This window comes from Micropterus salmoides, unplaced genomic scaffold (assembly GCF_014851395.1).
Source record: "Micropterus salmoides isolate LMB-PRFRI ecotype aquatic unplaced genomic scaffold, ASM1485139v1 Ms_hic_scaffold_19, whole genome shotgun sequence".
NCBI lineage: Eukaryota > Metazoa > Chordata > Actinopteri > Centrarchiformes > Centrarchidae > Micropterus > Micropterus salmoides.
In genome coordinates, this window is record NW_024041039.1 from 3,692,190 (window position 1) to 3,714,138 (window position 21,949).

The following is a 21,949-nucleotide window of genomic DNA, read 5'->3' on the forward strand; positions in this document are numbered from 1 at the left end:
ATATCAATAATTATCACGATAAGTATCAAATCGTTATTTGTTTTGAGTTTAAAGGCTGATTTTTGCTCCTGAGTGAAAGTTGAAGAAACCTGATGGTTAATTGTGGTTTAAACTCGTCTTCATGGTCAACACTTGATGCCAAACAGTGCATCACTTTACAAATCTGAGGTAGAACATTCAAAAACATTATGATAAAATCTTTTTCAACACATATACATGAGTAAAACTAAGTAAAAGCTTTTTTTCAGTCCTTTTTCCTCAACAAAATAACCATCTTAATAAAAAATTAAGTCCTTATTCGTGGATGATTCAAGTGAATAAAATCAAACATTTACTGAATATTTATTGAACATTTGTTATATTGTTATTGAAAAAAAATTATATTGCGATAATTGTTATTGTTTTATTGTCCAGGCCTACCTTCAAATGTATAATGCAACTGCAAAACTGTCTGCTTCTTTCTAAGACTGCTTTTTCCAGTATTTCTCCAGGGAGTGCAGTAATAGACAGTGGCAGCGCCGACGGTTTGTTGGACTTGGCAACAGTAACTAAGGGGGGTCAATTGACCTATTTTGTCGTATGAGGATGACCCGTAATTGTGTTCATTTTGTCAAACTAGTTTTGTGATCGATATCTTCTGTGCAGCAGAAAGAGTTTACCTGGTAGATGGGTATCATCTGTAAGACACGATTAAGTCGTTCAGGTGATAGTTGTCTGACAACTAGAGCTGCAGCGAATAGTCGATCGCAAGAAAAATGAACTATTGTGATAATTGATTAATCGTTTCAATCATTTTTTAAGCAAAAATGTGGAAAATTACTTGTTTAATCTTCTAAAATGTGAGGGCTTGCTGCTATTCTTTGTCATTTATGATAGTAAATGAAGAGTTTTTGGGTTGTGGACTGTTAGTTAGATAAAAGAAGCAATTTAAAGATATCACTTTGGGCTCTGGCGAATTGTGATGAGCATTTTTCACAATTTCTTGACATAGTCAACAATAGTGAAAATAGTCAGCAGATTAGTCAATAATGAAAATAATCTTTATTTGCAGCCCTGCTGACAACAGAAATGAAAAAATATGCAAATCGTAAATTCAGCTGTATTTAAGTTGAAGCAATTAATTGAGTTGTCTGTCTGCAGAAAATTAATTGGCAAATGTTTTGATAATCAGTTCATTTTTATTTAAAAATGGCGGAAAGTTTGCTGCTGTTCTTTGTACGATAGGATAGTAAATGTACTTTTTTTGGGTCAATAGTCAATTGCTTCACGGAGAAGGATGACACTGCGGCCCTGGCTGTATTTAAATAAAGAGGGCAGGAGGGGGTTTAAACAGCTGAGACCAGTCTGCCAGTCGGTCCACTCCCCAACATGTTGGCTGTGATGAACACTTTCTTTGTTTGCCAAATGAAAGAGAAAGAAGAAGAGATTCAGCCGTGTTCCTGTTGTTTAGACGTTTCAGACGTTTTGAAATGTAGCAGGTGTATTGTGGCTCTCCCTCTCTCTATTTCCTGCACTCTGTATGTTGCTTAAAGTGAGAGGGCCAGTGCAAGGATTAGATTAAGGCAATTGGTTATGGCCCCTAGCATGTGTGTGTGTATTAGGGGAAGCAGACGAGGCCAGTTTGAGCCGGGCCGTGGGCCACATCAGGCCCAGGATGGAAGGTGTGTGTGTGAAGATGAACTAGCATGCCACAAATGTGTGTGTCTTGGGGGCGGCCTGTGCAGAGAGAGAGGGTGAGCGAGAAGCTAGTGCTATGCTACCTAGCTCCCAGGCAGTCATCTGGTGTGATGGGGCTTGTGTGTACATGTGTGTGCGACGGGGAGAGTGTGTCCTGTGGCTGTATTTGAGCAGTCTGGTCTTCAATTAGTTTGCCTTGAAAAGCCCTTATGTTGCCTCTCTCTCTCTCTCTCTCTCTCTCTCTCTCTCTCTCTCTCTCTCTCTCTCTCTCTCTCTCTCTCTCTCTCTCTCTCTCGTTGTGGGCCACGATGCCGCCAGCGAACATGTGAGTGTGCTGAAAACAAAGCAGCAGGCCGAGCGAATATCAAGCAAGCGACGGAGAAAGAAAGTGACCAACGACTTTGATACGAGCAATAAGAAGATTATTTTTTAAGTGGAGCTCGAGACAAATCGGTGTCCTTCCTTTTCCTTGCCAACGCGTTTATTTCTTTTTTAATTGGGACACCTTGGATTGCATCATTGGCAAAAAAATAAAAACTGATAATCTTGGCTGTGGGAAGAGATCACTTAAATGAGAATTTATTGTCTCGCTTGGCTCTGGTTGTATCTTCTCTTGCAGATAATTTTATTTGCCCAAGATTTCTATCTCCACCCCAAAACATTTGAATTGAATTTAGCTTTTGGTTTGTTATGACAACGTCTCATTGCAGAATCTGTGTCCTGGTTTCTTGTGGATTATCCACAGAACACACTGTGTTTTTGTTGGAGCTACTTGCTTACAGCTGATGTAATAGTCCCTGTTTATTCTTTACAGTGGGGGTGAACCGACCCTTTACAGGTGGATAATGTACAGATGCACAACAGAACCAGATTGAAACTAGCTGTGTGAGCTGCGGGTCAACCCATGACTCATTGAGATCCTAAATATCCATCTGTGTGGTGTAAAGGTCAGTGTTACTGTGGTCATTATTTCTCCAGTGTAGGCCAAGCTAGACTGCCATGGGCACTGGTCGGGAGATTGTCCTCACCAGAAAAACGACAGTATATTTTTTTAAGCATGAGGAGGCTGTCAGACTGTCCACACGTGTGTTTCATGTTCGTGTGTTTACACTGCGTGGTTGAGATGTTTAAGTGTCTTTGTAATAGAAAAGAGAATAATCACGATTATATTGGTCAATATTGAGATCAATTTTAAAACGATTACCAATTGACTTAGGAAATATCACGCATTTAATGAATTAAAAAGTCTCACTCTTTAGAGAGTATAAGTCCCTCCCCTTCCGGTGGACCGCCATGGGACCTTATTTCTGAAAAAATATACACGTTAGTCAACGTGGAGAGACAATAAATGTTTTGGTTGTGTTTGAATTGTGCCCTCAATTACACACATGATGTTTATCAACTAAAAAAAATATTTTCAAGAAAAGAAAGTCGCTAACTGTTACTTTACTCTTTTATGACAAACTGCGACTTTCTTGAAACAAAACATTTGTTGTCTCTCGCCGTTTAAGAATGCAAAATAAGGTGCCATGGGGCTGAAGGAGAAGGGAGGAACTTAGGGTCTTAATTGGAATGCTTCATTTTTAATTATTATTGTATATGCATTACCCCAAAAATCCCACACAGCCCATGAAATCAACATTATTAACTTTACACGTCATCTTCGAGTGCTAGATGATGACAGCACGGCAGGTTGATTGCTTTGGGCGGGGAGGATGAGTAAGAAAAGTACAAAAAAGTCCGCTGTAAAATAGAAAGGGAGCGCTGGATTTATAACACAAGACAAAACGAGAGCATCATTGCAAAATGATTATTCTCCACAAACCGAAGCAGCTCTTTTTTTTTTTTTTTTTTTTTTTTTTTTTACTAATTTCAGTTTTATTCTTGTTTTACGAAACACGTGATATTGTTGGTATGTTTACAGTGAGGCCGAGCAGGTGAACAGTTTTAGTTTTCCTGGGAAACGGCATCACAGAGAATCTGACATGGTCATCTTATATCTCCACGCTGGTGAAGAAAGCTCAGAGCCGGCGGTATTTCTCGAGGAACCTTAAGAAGTCGAAGCTCCCGAGCCAAGTTCTTATTAACATTTACAGAGGAGGGCGGCCCACGACTGGAGAGCTCTGCAGCGGGTGGTTAAACTAAACTGTTTATACTAACAGCACATCTTGCACTTGTTTCATAAATGAAACATGAATTTTAATCTGAAAGGAGTCTTTATTGTGCAACAAACACAGAGCGTGTGTTGATGAGATAGGAGACAAGATGATTGTTATTCTGTTCTTCTATTTGTTGCCGCCATCAGCTTTTGGTTTTGTTTACGTGTATTTATGTTAATACCAGGTTGAGCTGCTCACCTCTTGCTCCCTGCTGCAGGAGTCTGATAACAGACCTCTCTCCTCTCCTCTCAGACATGGGGAATAAATGCTGCTGAGATTCAGGTGACAAGATGTAAATGAGACATTTACACAAGACAGATCTTACAAACATCTTTCCCCATATCAGCCACACAGCCGTCCGCCTTCATCTCCTCTTGTCTTCTTCCAGCTGTCACATTTATGCTGCCTGACATAAATGCTGATAAAATTTCCCCAATGTTGAGCCGTTATTTTTTTTTTTTATTAACGCAAAACGGGTCCGATAAGAAAATGCTCTATGTATGTTTTGTTCGTTGGCCTTAAACATTTATTTAAATAGCTATTTGAAATCCTCTTTTTGTGCCATTTTAAGAATTTTTTCAACTGCAGTGGGGCCAAAAAGTATTTAGTCAGCCACTGATTGTGCAAGTTCTCCTACTTAGAAAGATGAGAGAGGTCTGTAATTTTCATCATAGGTACACTTCAACTATGAGAGACAAAATGAGAAACAAAAAAAATCCAGGAAATCACATTGTAGGATTTTTAAATAATTTATTTGTAAATTATGGTGGAAAATAAGTATTTGGTCAATAACAAAAGTGCAACTCAATACTTTGTGACAGAGGTCAAACGTTTCCTGTAAGTCTTCAGCAGGTTTGCACACACTGTAGCTGGTATTTTGGCCCATTCCTCCTTGCAGATCTCCTCTAGAGCAGTGATGTTTTGGGGCTGTCGATGAGCAACACGGACTTTCAACTCCCTCCACAAATTGTCTATGGGGTCGAGGTCCAGGAACTTGAAATGCTTTTTACGGAGCCACTCAGACAGACGGTGAAGTTAGCAGCTCTTTTTTATTTCACAAAGAGCTCAGGAAACATATGCACACAGGATGTTCAGCATGTGAAGCAAAATGTGTAGTTTATGTTAAGATTGTGTTTTCGCGATCGCGATGCTAATGTCCGTTGGCGCGTTAATGGAGATTCCCATTATATGTTAGCATTGAGCTAACCGTCAAAGCGCTATTTTTTATTAATATTATGTATGGATATGATCGGCTGGAATATCGATACAGTATCATGGAAAAACGATATAATGCCTTATTGAGTAATTGTCACACCACTATTAATCACTGCCACAGGTAACGTTACCTGGTGGAAGGAGGAGCGGCTGGTTTGTGCCAAATTTTAAGACTACAGACCAGTCTATACTCCATACAGACAGCTTTCTATTTAGCTTGTTTTAAACATAAGGATGACTGAGGACAGAGATGACTAAACTCGCAAAGTTTTTATTGCAGATACTCACAGTAACGAGTGTAGCTGTAGTCAACTTGAGTAGTATGGAGCTATTTCCCTTTACCATCTCCACCGCCACGGACCGGCGTCTCTCTCTGCTGGCCGCTGTGTTTGTGTGTGTATATACACTCACCCAAAGGATTATTAGGAACACCTGTTCAATTTCTCATTAATGCAATTATCTAATCAACCAATCACATGGCAGTTGCTTCAATGCATTTAGGGGTGTGGTCCTGGTCAAGACAATCTCCTGAACTCCAAACTGAATGTCAGAATGGGAAAGAAAGGTGATTTAAGCAATTTTGAGCGTGGCATGGTTGTTGGTGCCAGACGGGCCGGTCTGAGTATTTCACAATCTGCTCAGTTACTGGGATTTTCCCGCGCAACCATTTCTAGGGTTTACAAAGAATGGTGTGAAAAGGGAAAAACATCCAGTATGCGGCAGTCCTGTGGGCGAAAATGCCTCGTTGATGCTAGAGGTCAGAGGAGAATGGGCCGACCGATTCAAGTCGATAGAAGAGCAACTTTGACTGAAATAACCACTCGTTACAACCGAGGTATGCGGCAAAGCATTTGTGAAGCCACAACACACAACCTTGAGGCGGATGGGCTACAACAGCAGAAGACCCCACCGGGTACCACTCATCTCCACTACAAATAGGAAAAAGAGGCTACAATTTGCAAGAGCTCACCAAAATTGGACAGTTGAAGACTGGAAAAATGTCGCCTGGTCTGATGAGTCTCGATTTCTGTTGAGACATTCAGATGGTAGAGTCAGAATTTGGCGTAAACAGAATGAGAACATGGATCCATCGTGCCTTGTTACCACTGTGCAGGCTGCTGGTGGTGGTGTAATGGTGTGGGGGATGTTTTCTTGGCACACTTTAGGCCCCTTAGTGCCAATTGGGCATTGTTTAAATGCCGCGGCCTACCTGAGCATTGTTTCTGACCGTGTCCATCCCTTTATGGCCACCATGTACCCATCCTCTGATGGCTACTTCCAGCAGGATAATGCACCATGTCACAAAGCTCCAATCATTTCAAATTGGTTTCTTGAACATGACAATGAGTTCACTGTACTAAAATGGCCCCCACAGTCACCAGATCTCAACCCAGATCTCAACTGCAGCCTGATGATAAATGGTCCTGGGCCCGTTTAATACCGAGTTTTGGTGCCATCAATAAAGAAAATTAGTTTTCTTAACCATCGCGTTTGAAGATAAATCAGATTTGACTCTTGAGACATAACCTTACATCATAGGACCCGCCAGTCTTGATACCTTATTAATTTTCGGGTTTTAATATTGGTACCGGGTCCTTTTAGAACTGGGTATCGAGCCCCATCCCTACTGATACCAGTGCTCGCTTATTTACTAATTCTAAATCTGCTAACCGACTGCGTTGGTCTCATTTAACAAAAGTAGTTTTTAACGAGTCTAAAGCCAGGTGCTTACCAGATAACACAATGGGGCATTCTAGTGATTTAGCATTGCAGTCTAAAGTCTCATACTTGATGCACCAGGGGCATCCTGAAGCGTGGTTTTTTTATTAACCGGTACGTATTTCCGCCCATGTAATTGTTGTGTGTAGACTTGCTTTCAGTGTCGTCATGATGTGTCCCTGATCACGTGCGGAGGTGGTTTTCGCCGATCGGATCACAATCCGTGCTCGATGTGTCTTGCGTGCATTTAGACCCGTACTTTAATGAGGTCAAGCACCATTTGATGGCACTCTGATCACCCAAAACACCTTTTAATGCCAGGTGTAAACAGCCTAATAGAGTGTTTGAGCTGATTTGCTCTGAAATTACATGTTCAGTATAATGAGACTGCTGCTTCTTTCTACTGGTCATGTTTTTAATTTTTTGCGAGACGACACGGCTGCAGAGAAACCACTATCAGACACCGTTTTTTCCTCATTTAATAAATTATTTTTAATTATCTCATCATCTAAATATGTGATTTGATTAAAGAGAGTTCAGAGATACTGTAGTGTTTTTTTACCATTGTTCCCACTTTCCCAGTCAGAAACTAATAAACGCCGCAGGACTGACCTTTTCATGTATTTGGTGTAGTCTGAAGATACGTAGTTATCATAACATAATCATGATCCCACAGGCATCCAGGAACCGAGCGAATCAAAGCGAGCAAACTAAGGGGGGGTTTGAGGGTGCGCCGTTTTTCAAGCTCTGTCTGAGGGGAGTCTGAGACTTTGAAAATCCCTGGCCTAAAGTAAAGATCTCAGACTGCAGCTGTGGGCCTGTTGTCTGCTGAGACTGTGTGTGGGTATGGATCTCGTTACCCAAGGTGCCCAGATATTAAATCATACTTGTGCGCGCACACACACACACACACACACATTCCCCTTGCAGCCTTTGTATTGATTTATATTGACCCTCGGTTGTGTGGTGGGCCGGTCATTAAATTAACACACCAACGGAGAAACTGATGACTCCACCAGACCACAACTGTGTGTGTGTGTGCTGAGGAAAATAAAAAGGACAAAGAAAGTGCTCACCTTAGGTCATTACTTCCACACACATAAAGCCTCACACACACACACACACACAGTCTCTCTCTTTCTCTGGAGGAGAGTATCAGCAGCAGAATGACTTCCAGACCAGAAAGCTCAGCTCGTTTCTCAACCTTGAGGCTTGTGGGAAAGGCTGTGTTGGGTCTCCTCCGGGGAAAACGAGCTCTTTTACCTGCACATTCATCTTCCTTATAGGAGTCGGTGCATGTTCGCATGTCTTATCCTATTTATAATGAGTGGGATGAGACCTTAATGTCCTGGATATGAGAAACTGGAGCATGCGGGCCGTGATCTGCTGATGTGAAGTGAAAGCAGCAGATCAGTGGTTTGTGTGAAAAGGTCTGTGGGTTCAGGATGAACAAACACAGACCACCAGATTGCAGCCCATATGTTTACTGTTTGGTTTATTTAAATCCAGATCCAGGGGTGGTGATGGTACAGTGGGTAAGACGCACGCCTTAGGTGCGAGAGACCCGGGTTCAGTTCCCATCTGTGAAACTGTGTCCACCAACGTGTCCCTGAGCAAGACACCACGTGGACCCTGGCACCTATTTCCAGGAAAAACGCCTAAAATAACAAACCCAAAATTAATCAGTAAAATCTCATAATTCTGGTCTCTTTTGAAAGGTCAGAAGCTAAGGAATATAAATCCATTGTACATTAACATATTTATTTTACCATTACAGACTACATCGAGATGAAATACAGAAAATATGATATTTTCATCCTCGTCTGGGGAAAAATATTAGCTATAATAAGCTATATTTTAATGCAATAAACCATCAAAACCATCATAAGGTAGATTATAATGCACCTGGATATCTTCTAATACACCTGGAACACAACTGTAACTGTCAATTTAATGAAAACAAACTGACATACAACAGTTATTACACAATCTTCAAAATCAATAATCAAATATATACCAGGCGAATGTCCATGTTGTGGCCATGTTTACTGTTTATATGTTCAGTTTTATTGGGAGTTATCTTCAACACGTTATTTCTCTCCATACAACCATGTTCCAAATAACATAAAGCTTCCAAAACATTGAAATAATGATAAAAACAGTCAATATTCCTGTGACCAAAAGCACTCCCATGCTTAACAGGCGACAGCTTGAGAACAGAACATCCTACAGGGCTCTTTCTCTTGGTATTGAAGAGACGAATCGATTAATATCTTGCATGTCTGTGTAGCTCCTACGGGTCGCCAGCAGAGGCCGATAAAGACCGCCTCCGTCAAAGCAAACTCTTCTTCTCTACTTCAGTCCAACGACAGAAAAACCGGCTAAGCCGACGGCCCGCCAGACTGTCTCTGTTGACACAAAGGACCGCTGTTTTTGGACGGAAAACTGCTAGAAAAGCGAACATCGATTACCTCCCCGGTATCGGGGTGGTCCGGTACCATGTGGTTAACCCCTCGTTGCTCCAGAGGCGTGCGACCTAAATAGCAATGGATAAAAACGTCAGCTAAATGAATAAATGTATGAATAAATGTAAAATCTTCTCCAGCTTGAAGCCTATGTTCAGAATATTAAAGGGACAGTTACTCTAAAGTCAGTAAACACACTTCTTTCACCAGTGACCCTGAAAAACATCTGTATTTTTATGTAGACCGCAACATCACTGGGTTTATGGTACCGTTCACATTTGAACCGATACTGGTACCTGTACTTTACTCTCTCTGTAATAACAAAAATGTAGTTTCTGAGTCTTTTTATTCAGAACATGTTGTTGTGTAAGGTAAAATAAACAATTATAAATAAACAATAAATTAGATAAAATCAGTTGTTTGGGGTCCCTGTTCAGCTCTTCATCAAACATCTCGCACATTAACTGTTCCTCTCTGCAGTTTTTCTGTCTGATCCACTGAAAAAGTAAGTCTTGTTGTGTCAACAATTAAAGCCTTCTGTTAGTTTGTCAGTGGAAAGCTTTTAAAATGAAGCAGCAGGAAATGTTTTCATCAGCAGTAACTTAACACGGCTCTGACAAGGCTGAAAGCGATCAGGAAACCGTAAAATAAGGCTGATATCTGAAAGGAACAGAAATTAGATCACACGATCTAATTTTCAAGTCCTGGCCTAATTACCATCACAATTTATAGACTGTATCCACCGATCAGCCAAAAAATTATGACCACCTGCTGGTCATAATGTAGGTCTCCCTTTTGCTGCCAAAACAGCCCTGACCCGTCGAGGCATGTACTCTGTGTGTTCTGATAACTTTCTGCTTGTCTGTTGGATGTCGTTGGTTCAGCGCTTTTCCTTCCTTGGACCCCTTTTTGATTGTTACTGACCTGTGCAGATCGTTCTGGAGGGGCTCTCACAATTTGGCCCTTGTCAAAGGCGCTCAAACCCTCACGCTTGCTCATTATTCCTGCTTCTGACATATTAACTATGAGGACACAATGTTCACCTGCTGCCTAATATATCCCACCCACTGACAGGTGCCACGGTAAAGAGATAATCCGTGTTGTTCACTTCACCTGTCAGTGTTCATAATGTTATGGCTCATAGGTGTATAATGACAGCAAGGTCGGGCCTTAACACTTAAATATCTGTGCCAGTGTGATTGGTAAGAGCTTTTTCCTTGTGCAAATGTGGTTACTGTTAATTTCTTTTAACCCGTTTCTTGATTTAAAAAAAAAAAAGAGGCCAAAACAAATAATGTTTTTCCGCCTCGCAATGCTAACTGGCTTCCCCACCCTGTCAGCTCCAATCCTTCACTGCTTCACACTGAAGACATCTTTAAAAATAACAAATATATAGATTAATGTTTTAAAAAAGGCTCAGTCGTTTACTAAAACAGCCGCTCACTGTAGTTTTTATCCAACAAAAAGGTGGAACTAGTGCATTTATTAATTCACATGTGGTGCTGTAGTGAGTATTTGGGGCAGCAGGACGGTGCATGTGGGGCTGAGTCAGAATAAACTACAAGGTGTGTGTTTGTGGTGATGAAGGAACATGTCATCCAGTGCAGCAGTGAGGCTCACTGATGGGTTTTTAATAGTTTTGGGGGAACAATGGAGCTCTGTGGCTCACAGGAGGAAGAAAAATCAGGCTTTTTATCAGCAAAATCGTTGTTTTGCTCCTTTTATGACTGATGAATAAGAAAACCTGATCAGTAAATAAAAACATTAAGAAATTGATGCCATTTATTGATACTTGGGAGATTTGTTGCAACCACACTTCTCTCCGTACTCAAAGGTTTTTGATACCCAACCCTAAAAGATATAATACACAGTACATCACAGCACACCAAACCAGGGTGGCAGTCAGTGGGGACGTGACTTTGGAACCGGACCACTGCTGAAGGTCCCCTTGATCGAGGCCCTGAACCCCTACTTTCTCCCCGGGTGCTGTTAAATGGATGGGTTAAATGCAGAGAATGAATGTCCCCTCCGGATCAATAAAGTACATTTAAAAAAAAAAAAAAACAGTGTGGACGTACTTAACATGTGATGTGCTGATTGGAACATTGTTGTACTGTTTACAACACACAGACTGTGTTTACATGTTCATCTACTTTATCTTTAATCTGATGATCTCAGTTCTGTCGAGCCTGTCCTGTCAACACTCTCTGAAGTCATTATCTTAATAACTTTAAGGTGTCGACATGTTTGGACATTTGTACCCAGTTTCTGTTTATAAGGATGAGTACACGCCTCAGTCTGAGGAGTCATTATCGAACCGCTCAGGTCAAAGGTCGCATTGCACAGTGACGCAGACAGAAGCAGCACAGTTGTGCTTTCACTTTTCAAATCTCTCGAACAACAGCAGGGGCTTTTTTTTAGAGCGTGTGTTTGGATCTTTTCCTCGGGGGCCAGAAGAGTGTTTGTAAGTTTTCACAACAGTCAGTCTCTGTATGTGTTGAACAATGTGGGAATTATTTATTCTTTACAGAAAGCAGTCAGACTTTTTATTCTGTGCATCTTTGTTCCATTATTTAACACATCAACTTTGTGTTGGAACGTTTAATCTGTTGTTTGTTTGTTTTTTTTCCACTGCAGGCTGTTTACCACGCCAAAAAACAAACTTGATAATGATGAAAAACACCCGATCACTATGTTGGCTAAAATAGTATGAATCATGACTCACTTTGGTGGCAGAAATTCATCCCATCCAATCCAACTGTATTTATAAAGTCAACCAGATGCGACCATAAAATTGCAACACACAACTCTCAAACTGGGTTAAAAGCCAAGGAGTAAAGGTGAGTTTTCAGTCGTGATTTAAAAACTGGAGCCTGACATGAAGAGGCACTTAATTCCATAGTCTCTGTGCTGCGACTGAGAAAGCTCGATCCCCCCTGTTCTTGCGCTGTGTTTTATGGACAACAAGGTGTCAGCGGACCCTAATGACCTTAAAGGAGCACACGGTTTCAATAGATCAGTGATATAAGCTGGAGCAAGCCATTGAAGGGCTTTTGAAAACAAACAGAATCTTAAAATCAATCCTAAAATCAACCGGGAGCCAGTGAAGGGAGGCAAGAACGGGGGGGGGGGGGTCTTGCTTACGAGTTCAAGTAAGAAGACGAGCGGCAGCATTTTAAACCAGTTGTAGTCAAGAGAGGGAGTCCTGGCTAACACCTACATGTAATGCATTACGATAATCAAGGCGTGTTGTGATGAATGCATGTGTAAGCCTGTCAAAATCAGTCAAGGGTAAAAAGGGCTTTAGCTTTGAAAGAAACCTAAGTTGAAAGAAATCAGCTTTTACAACAACGTTATTCGGTTTATTCCAGTTTAAAATCATTGTTTATTTTAACGCCAAGGTTTGTTACATCAGACTTACAGGTTCAGTGTGTAAGTTTTAGTGGCATCTAGTGGTGAGGGTTGTGAATTGCAACCAGGGGCTCAAGGTGCATTCAAGTGCTCCTCGGACGGTCCCACTGTAGCGCTGTTTGGGCTACTGCAGAAACATGACGGCAAACATGGTGACTTCCACATAAGAGGACCTGCAGTGTATGTAGATAGAAATGGCTCCTTCTAAGGTAATAAAAACGTAACGGTTCATTATGTAAGGGTTTTATACACCGCTGAAAACATTCGATTTGAGAGGCATCAGAAGCATCACAAAATATCACGACCTAAGTTTTGCTCTTGTTAAAATTTTATTTAATTTAAGGCCATCCAGACTTTGGTGTCGTCAAATAATCTATTTAAGCAGCTACCATCTTTTCTTTTAATGTGCAAGTAGAATTCCCAATCATCTGTGTAAAACATATTAACCTCGAACTTTCAAGTTGTACCGGTCATCGATGTCAGCGTTGACTTTGAAAAGTGGGATGAAAGACGCGCTCGTGTTTGTGTGTGTGTGTGTCCCTGTCTGGTAAAATAAGAGTTAGAAATAGCAGATGATTGACTTTCCCCTCCCACAGCAGATGGTTGTCCCTGCAATAAAATAACTGGCCAATGGGCAGAGAGACGGGTAGAGGGAGAGACAGTGAAACGGCTTTGAGATAAGACAGAGACAGAGTGGGGAGTGGAGCTGTGATACAGTAAATATGTGTGAGTGTGCATCAGGATATTAGATCACATCTCAGCAGGACGAATCTTATCAGATCCCAACATGCAAACATGAGCTCCACTGCTAACTTCCTTCCCCTCAGGAGTGTGTGGGTGTGTGTGTACTTTGTGTAACATCCTGTTGAGACTCAAATGTCCTCACATGGACAGAGAGATGTACAGGGTGGTGACATTTTAGTCAGGACACCCTGGAGGGGTCATTTTAAGGTCTGAGGCGAAGGAGGCCTAATGCTGCATTCAGGACACATGGGATAATAGTAAAAATGAACTGCTTGTGTGACGTAAATGTTGGCACGATTCCAGCCATGATTTGTGTGCCAGGTTAAGTTAAATGACTCGCCTACGGATATTCAGTTTAATTTCTAGTTCACCAAGACATGCTGTTATTGTGACGTTAGCTCTGGCAGCAGGAGAGCTGTGAGCAGCTGTAGCAGCAGTTGTCTGACCCACAACCTAGCTGACACTGGTTACATTACTTACATTGCTGTGATGTTGTTCGCTCTATATGATATTATTTGTCATGGTGTTGGGATTTTTCCAGTATTGCTTACTCCACCTTTAAACTTATATCAACGGGGTTCTAGTTAGGGGTGGGAACCTCCTAAAGACCTCACCATTCAGATTCCATAAACGGCTACGATGCGATCATAAAACGGCCGTTGATGCATCTAAAATTTGTATTCAGATTTGTAACAGTCAAAAAGCTATTTATTTAGTTTAGTTCGACAACTTCCATTAGGGTGTGTAAATGAAGAAAATGTTTTTTTATTTTGAAAAATGTAAACATTTAATGGTTACTGTGTATGGCACGTTGTAGCGGGGCTTTGACCGTGCTTTTATTTTAAATTTCCGATTATTTACTTTTCTAATAAAGAGAGAATTGCAATGCATCTAAGAATGTTTTTTTTTTTTTCACTCGTCCTGCTAGTTATGTAGAGAAAGTTAATTTGATTTGATAGAACAGGTAGAAATGTACGTTTCTCCAGTGGAAACGAGCTGTTTTCCCCTCCCGTTCTCACTCCCAAGTCGTCACATGGTCAAGACCCCCTTGGCGTCAGTTTTTTACGCCGTGGGAAGCCCTGTAGTGTCATTTTTGAGTGCAAAAAGTAGGCGTAGTAGGGAGTAGGGAGGTCTGTGGGTGGGTCAGAAATCTGACTTTTACCCGGAGTCTGGGGTTCGTTTCCCACGTGAAACAAAAAGTCGACATTGATTCTTTTTAGGAAAGTTATGTAACATAAGTAAGTTAGTAACTTTACTTAGTTATTTTACCCTAAACCATGATCTTTCCCTTAACGTAGAAGTAGTTTTGGTGCCTAAACCTAACCAAATTGCAACATTTCACAACGTTAACGACGAGTATTATTTTGTCCAACCAGATTTTGCTTATTTGTTACTTGTGCAAAAACGAGGGTTATAAAAAGTGTCGCCAAGGGGTCTTGACCAAGCGTCCATATATGATGAGTTGGGAGCATGTGTTGGTTTTCCAGGAAGTAGAAATTTGAGAAGAAGTTGAAGTGCCCATTGCAAGGGGCCTTACAGTGTTTAGTATCTGAAGCTTGATAATAGTTCTTGGATTAAATAACACTTTATTCTCAGGTTCCTAGAACAGGGGATAGCTGCAGTGTATTTCATTCGGCGTTCAACATTTGAGACACACAGGTTCATATTGCCTTACAAAATATCTAATAACAGATGGTAACTGACATTTTTATTGTTCTCGCTGCTTTTTATGTCGATTAAAAACAATTCTAAGGAGAAGACAGAGAAGGTGTAATGTTTGTCAGCAGATATATTGTATGTAATGTTTGTATATACAGAAATGTTGGTCAGAGTTAGAGCCGTTTTTTTTAGCTCATTTTGTGATCCCAGCCATTTAAACTCCAGGGATCAGCTCCTCGCAGGCCGCTTTCGTGGTTTGCGGTCGACGTCTCATTGTCCAGCTTTCTGTGAAACGTGAAACTCTGCACACACTGACTTGGCAGCGAGGCTTCAGAGTGTGAAGGAACAAGATCAGAAACAGGAGTTTACGTTACGTGACTGTGACTCAGAGGCTTCGAGTGAGTTTGAATATTTGAGCAAGGCGTCGCTCCACCGTGTAATCTGTCTGCTGTCAGTGTGTCATCAGGCTGAAGGTCGAAGCTCTGGGTTATAAATGTGGAATTGCGAGTCGGTCCTCACAGATATAATCATCTAAACATATTTCATATACAGTGACGTACAACATACTCATAATCAAACGTACAGATTTACAAATTAAAGTGCTTCTATACACCATTGTTCTTCCAAATTGATTATGATCCTGTGCCTCCTTCCCCACACCCTACACCGTTAACCACAAACATAAAAGCAAAGAAAAAAACAAAAAACAGACAAAACAAACATAAAAAACACAAACACTCACTCAGGGAAAGCAGCTTGGTACACAAACAGTATATTATAATATCAGTAGTCAGTATTAGTCACTCATTAAGACTGATTTCTATTCCGAATTGATATATTCATGTACTTCTGAAGTGTAATTTGGGAACCATCCTCAATACTGTTAAAAACAGGTTGCCAGGTCAGCAGGAAGTAGTCCAATCTATTTCTGGTTATGTATGATAGCCTTTCAAGGGTAATAAGATTTAGGAATTTTATGTACCACAGTAAGACATCTGGAGGTTCATCACCCACCCACCTGTGAAGAATACTTAACCTTGCAGCGTACCTGCAAATTCTCACCTGGCAGCCTGCCTTGTTGTATCATCTCATCCTAAAATACAAGTGCCTGGGCTTAATGTTAATATACAAGAAAGAATACCATCACTCTTCCTGTTAACATTATTCCAAAATTCCACAATCTTTGGACATTCCCAGAAAGCATGAAAATATGTCTCTTTGCCAATATTAATATTTTTTTTTTACAAATTTTATCACTTTCAGTGTCATAACTTTGTGAATAATCTTAAACTGTGTTTCATGAGATTTAGTTTAGCAACTTATCCTTTTAAATCCCATTCATGTTCACTTATAGTAGTCCCAAAGTCTAATTCCCAGGAGTACCTACTAGCATTTGTATTAATCTTCTCCCGTTTAAAGAATTTCTCCATAGAAGTAACTTAAAAAAATTTATGTACAGAGGCTGATTTAACCAACAGGTTTTCCGGGAAGAAAATCTCAATATTCCCTCAATAGTGAGGAGTAGACTGGACGTAACTCCTCAATTGCAAATATCTAAAAAAAAAACTGTGTTTGCTCCAGACCAATCTCTGTACTCAACTGAGCAAAGGATTTGATCCCCGGTATGTTAAATAGATCCTTTATATAAACTATCCCTGCTTCCCGCTATCTCTTAGATCCCTTATTCATTCACGAAGGAGGAAAGTGAGGGTTTTTTACCACAGGTGCTAGATGGGATATGGATCCCCATCTTCCCGTAATATTTACATATTTTATACCGCGTGCCTACAATGTTTTTAACCACACAACACTCTGTTTTTTGTTAGGTTACATATTCGGCTGACTGTGTGAGGCGCACACACATGTACATGCACAAATTGGGTCGAGTGGGTTGCTGATGAGACTGATTAGGTAATTTAGCAAAAACGCTGCCTTTCTCAGTTTTCTGTTAACTCAAGAGCTAAGACGAAGTGTTCTGTCACACACCTGAGTCAACACACACACACACACACACACACACACACACACACACACACACACACACACACAAATACACAACAAGGCTCAGATAAACACCCACAAAACCAATGCACACACAGAGTTGCTCACACTTGACATAATTTACTTCAATCCATTAAAGCTGAATTTACATAATACTGTCTCTGCTTAACTGCCTCTGCAGGGACACACACACACACACACACACACACACACACACACACACACACACACACACACAGGCATGTAGACTGCAGTGTGAATGACCTTGCAGCTGCAAAGGAGCAGAGCTACAACCTGTATTGATTATATGTGTTTGTGTGTGTGTTGTGGTTATCCATGCAGCCAGAAACACGCATTATAGCCCTAATTGAGACACACTGTCTCCGTATGTGCTGGTCTGAGATCAGGTGCCAGCTGGCTGTGATAAACGCTGCTCTCAGACCAGCTGAAGGCTCAAACACCAACTAACTAAATTGTTGTTTATTTACTGTTTATCTTTTATCCTTGTTGTTGCTCTCTAGACAACTGTTACGGCCAGATTGATGTAAGATTTTCTGTGGATATTAACGGCCTCTAAAGGATGAATCCCCTCCTGAAGTTTTTGTAAATAATTAATGGCTGCTGTCGTCTCACAGCTTTTTGATGTCGAATTATAACTAAATGCAACAACACACGCTAAAAAACAGCAAACCCACGGCTATGGTTTGGACCAGATACCAATCATGCAATTTTTAAGGATTTGAATCCTTTCCAGCTCCTTAACATTATCAGTACTCATTATTATTATTATTACTTTTTATAATCACACGTCTACTGTACATAAAATCACACACAGGCTACCGTATAGAGATAACATATATACACAATATAAACAAAAACAAGACAGATTGAGACAATAGTACAATGAGCAGAGTGGAAAGGATGCAGGAGTAAAATTATCATTCTGATGTACATGTCGGAGGTGGATGAGATATACAGGTACACATGTACACAGGATATATACAAAATGACAATATGAACAGTATGAACAGCTCTGAAATAGAGAATGATGAAAAAATAATAAGTGGTAACCAGTAAACGGGTGGCTGATTAGAGAGTTATTGCACGGGAGTTGTTCCTGACACTGTGAGGCAGAAATCAGCTGTTCATCAGAGCGATGGCTTGTGGGAAGAAACTGTTCCTGAGTGTGCTGGTTTTGGCGTACAGTGCTCTGTAGCGCCTACCAGAGGGGAGGAGCTGGAACAGGTTGTGTCCGGGGTGAAGTGGATCTGCAGGTGATGTTTCCTGCCCGTTTCCTGACTCTGGAAATCCTCAATGGAGGGCAGGTTGGCACCGATGATCTTTTCTGCAGTCCTGACTGTCCGTTGTAGTCTGCTCCTGTCCTTTTTGGTGGCAGATCCAAACCAGACAGTGATGGAGGTGCAGAGGACAGACTGGATGATGGCTGTGTAAAACTGGATCAGCAGCTCCTTAGGCAGGTTGCATCCTCTGCTGGGCCTTCTGGATGATGGTGTCCGTGTTGGGCTCCCACTTCAGGTCCTGGGATATAGTGGATCCCAGAAACCTGAAGGATTCCACAGCAGACACAGGGCTGTTGAGTATGGTGATGGGGGGCAGAGTGGGGGGGGCTCCTCCTGAAGTCCACGGTCATCTCCACAGTTTTGAGCGTGTTAAGCTCCAGGTTGTTCTGACCGCACCAGAGAGTTCCCCAGTCTCACCTGCTGACTCCTGTCAGTCAGGAAGTCTGTGATCCACTGGCAGGTGGAGGCTGGCACAGTGAGCTGGGTGAGTTTGGAACTGAGGATGTTCGGGATGATGGTGTTGAACGCCGAGCTGAAGTCCACGAACAGCATCCTTGCATATGTCTGTGGAGAGTTGCAGGATGTAATGCAGTCCCAAGTTGACTGCATCATCCACTCACCTGTTCACTCAAACTGCAGGGGGTCCAGCAAGGGGCCTGTAATGTCCTTCAGGTGGACCAACACCAGTCTTTCAAAGGACTTCATGGCTACAGATGTCAGGGCAACAGGCCTGTAGTCATTTAGTCCAGAGATGGAGGGTTTTTTGATGATTGTGGAGCGTTTGAAGCAGGAGGGAACTTCACACAGCTCCAATGATCTGTTGAAGATCTGTGTGAAGATGGGGGCCAGCTGGTCCGCACAGATTTTCAGGCTGGATGGTGATACACCATCGGGGCCAGGAGCCTTCCTGATCTTCTGCCTCTGGAAGAGGTGGCTCAAATCCTCTTCACAGATCGTGAGTGCATGAGGGGTTGGAGAGGGCAGCGTGGCAGTGGGGGAAGGTTTGAAGATGGTGTTGGGGCGAGGGAGAGGTGTGACTGTGGGCTTCTTAAACCTACAATGAAAACCATTGAGCTCGTCAGCCAGTCGTTGAGTACCAGCAGTGTTGGGGGACGGTCTCCTGTGGTTAGTAAGTGTCTGCAGGCCTCTCTGACGCAGGGTCGCTGGCTGAGAAGCTGTTTTCTGTCTTTTCAGCGTAGCTCCTCTTAGCTGCTTTGATCTGTTTAGTCAGTGAGTTTCTGGCCTGGTTATACATGAATCAATTAAATATTTCTGATTCTGATGTATGTCATCCTATTCGGGAGACCTGCCAAAAAAGGATTTAATGAAATTTAATAAATTAAAACAGTAATGCACCTGAGTGCTTAAACAGACACAAAATAATAATAATAATAATAATAATAACCAAAATGTCAAAAACGGATTATTGCAAAGACCGAAAAGGCGTAGGCCGAAAATTAGAGGGCTTATTCCGCCGACCTGATGTATTAACAAGCTGCAGAGTCCAGACATGTTACCACATATAAAGAAATAAAAATAAATATTTATGGCTGCAGCAAACAAAAAGGAAATTGCTCATAAATGGTTACAGACAAATCCAGTTGAAATTCCATAAAAAGGAAAAATAAGACAAGAAACACGAGGCAATAATGAAAAGGATAGTGCTGTTACAGTCCGGTGAGAGATGTGAATTACTCCAAATGTAACTTAATAAAACGCAGTGGCAGACGAATGGAAAGACTTCACCTACTAAATACTTTCTCTTTACCTTTCGTGGATATTATAAACATATTATGTCGAGCTGCGTAAAGAGATTTACTCTCTACTTTTCTGTACAATTCAATGATTGTAATATCAGTTGCAAAGGTGCAGTTTCTTTTGATCAATAACTCGACCCAAGGCCTAGAAAACGAAGCATGTTTAGTATCATGTATGTTTATTTATGTACCCCTGTTTGCACAGGCATGATAAAAACTAATAAAACAGTTAATACTTCTTTTGGCTGTTGAAGCATAGAAAAGAGAAAGTTCTGGAATTTATAGCATTAAAGTATGTAGCCCTAATCCAAAAATAATCTCAGTATGTGGTTACAGAAAACCACATTAGCTGAAACCAATTACACGGCTCCTGTTGGCCCTTCTGTTTAAATTCATCACTTTAACTGAAAACACTGTGTAACTGAATGAAGTTACTGAACTGGAGGTTCTTTGTGTTTTGCAGGTCTGACGACAGAAGGCCTGTATCGCGTCAGCGGGAACAAGACGGACCAGGACAACATCCAGAAACTGTTTGATCAAGGTGAAACACTGAAACACACACGCTCATAAATACATATTCATCTACCTTCGAAACCTGAAGAAGGAGCGCGAGTAACTGGAGTTTCAAAGCTCAGAGAGAGGGGACAGTGGCTCTCATTATTTTCACAGATCGTGATTCTAAATTACTTTCCCATGAAGGTTTAAGAACTCGGGAGTTCCTCGGAAAACCTGTTACCAATCGAGTAGCGCTTGTGTGATGTGTGCAGTAAATTTCCAGCCGCAGAGAAGAAGAAAAAACTGATTCCAAATCTGACCGCGCAACATAAGTGCTTAAAGGGAAACACATGCCCCGTGGAGCGGAGTCCAACCTGCACATGAGGGCTGGTGAGCTGCCAAACCGACTGTTAGAATAAACAGAGTCACCACAGGCATGAAATCACCAGCACACGGTCAGAAGTGTCTGTCACTTTACAGGACGGGTTTGTTTTTCCACTCTCACGCTCATTATTGATTGCATTATTTCCCAGTTTCTCTTTTAATCAATTGGTGTCATCACTGATCAGATAACTAGGCATCTCAGTTAACCTGAACATGAAGAGTCTTCCTGCAAACTGAGAATAGGGTTAGGTTAAATAATAGTTGGTTTCCCAGAGGAGAAACGCACCGTTCTTATGCCTTTTCCACAGTTTTGTTCGCAGTGTCCTAAATGATTCGGAGTGGAACACGTCCTGTGCTCACACTGGAATCCGTTTCCCTTCAGTGTCAATCTATTTAAAAATCATATTAAAATGATCTCCTTATAACTTCTGATCAATAGTGTTTAGAGGTCTTCTTTAGGACTTTTACATCCAGGGTTGAAAACAGGAGCTACGTGACATTTCATGGTGCAAATTCAACAGAATCTAATGAAATAAAGGTTAATAAATTGATAAACTCACTGATTCCATTAGAGTTCCTTTAAAAGTTGGAGGCAAAAGACAAAACATCTGTTTCCCAAAAAGAATAAATATAATATGACAAAAACAGCTCGTCTCGTATGCTCGTCTAGCTATTCACACACATGTATTTCGGATGTGTTAAAAACGTGCTCATGCATGCAAAGTTTCCAATAAATGCATCCCATAGGATCACTGAAGTTGATGGTATGGAGTAGGCCAACTTCCTGGAAATAACAATATATCGCATGTCTTGCTGGGAGTCCCTGGGACATGACATTACATTAATGCAGGGTTTTTCCTGCATAGAGAATTTTTTGGCGCCCCCCAAAGAGGTTTTAGTGAGCGGATATTCTCCTAATGTGTATTAATAGCCATTATCAATCAACTGTTGAGCAAGCAGAA

At 41.3% G+C, this 21,949-nt stretch overlaps 1 protein-coding gene across 3 annotated transcripts in view; it reads left to right on the forward strand.

Moving 5' to 3' along the window:
- Positions 1–21,949, forward strand: part of arhgap5 (Rho GTPase activating protein 5) — a 69,639-nt gene that overhangs the window by 26,687 nt on the left and 21,003 nt on the right. For all 3 annotated transcript variants that reach the window (XR_005445740.1, XM_038729940.1, XM_038729941.1), the window contains exon 4: positions 20,572–20,649. Coding sequence is in view for 2 of the 3 variants with exons in the window: in XM_038729940.1 (XP_038585868.1) it covers positions 20,572–20,649 (78 nt within the window). In the remaining variant the exon portion in view is untranslated. The remainder of the gene's footprint in view (positions 1–20,571; positions 20,650–21,949) is intronic.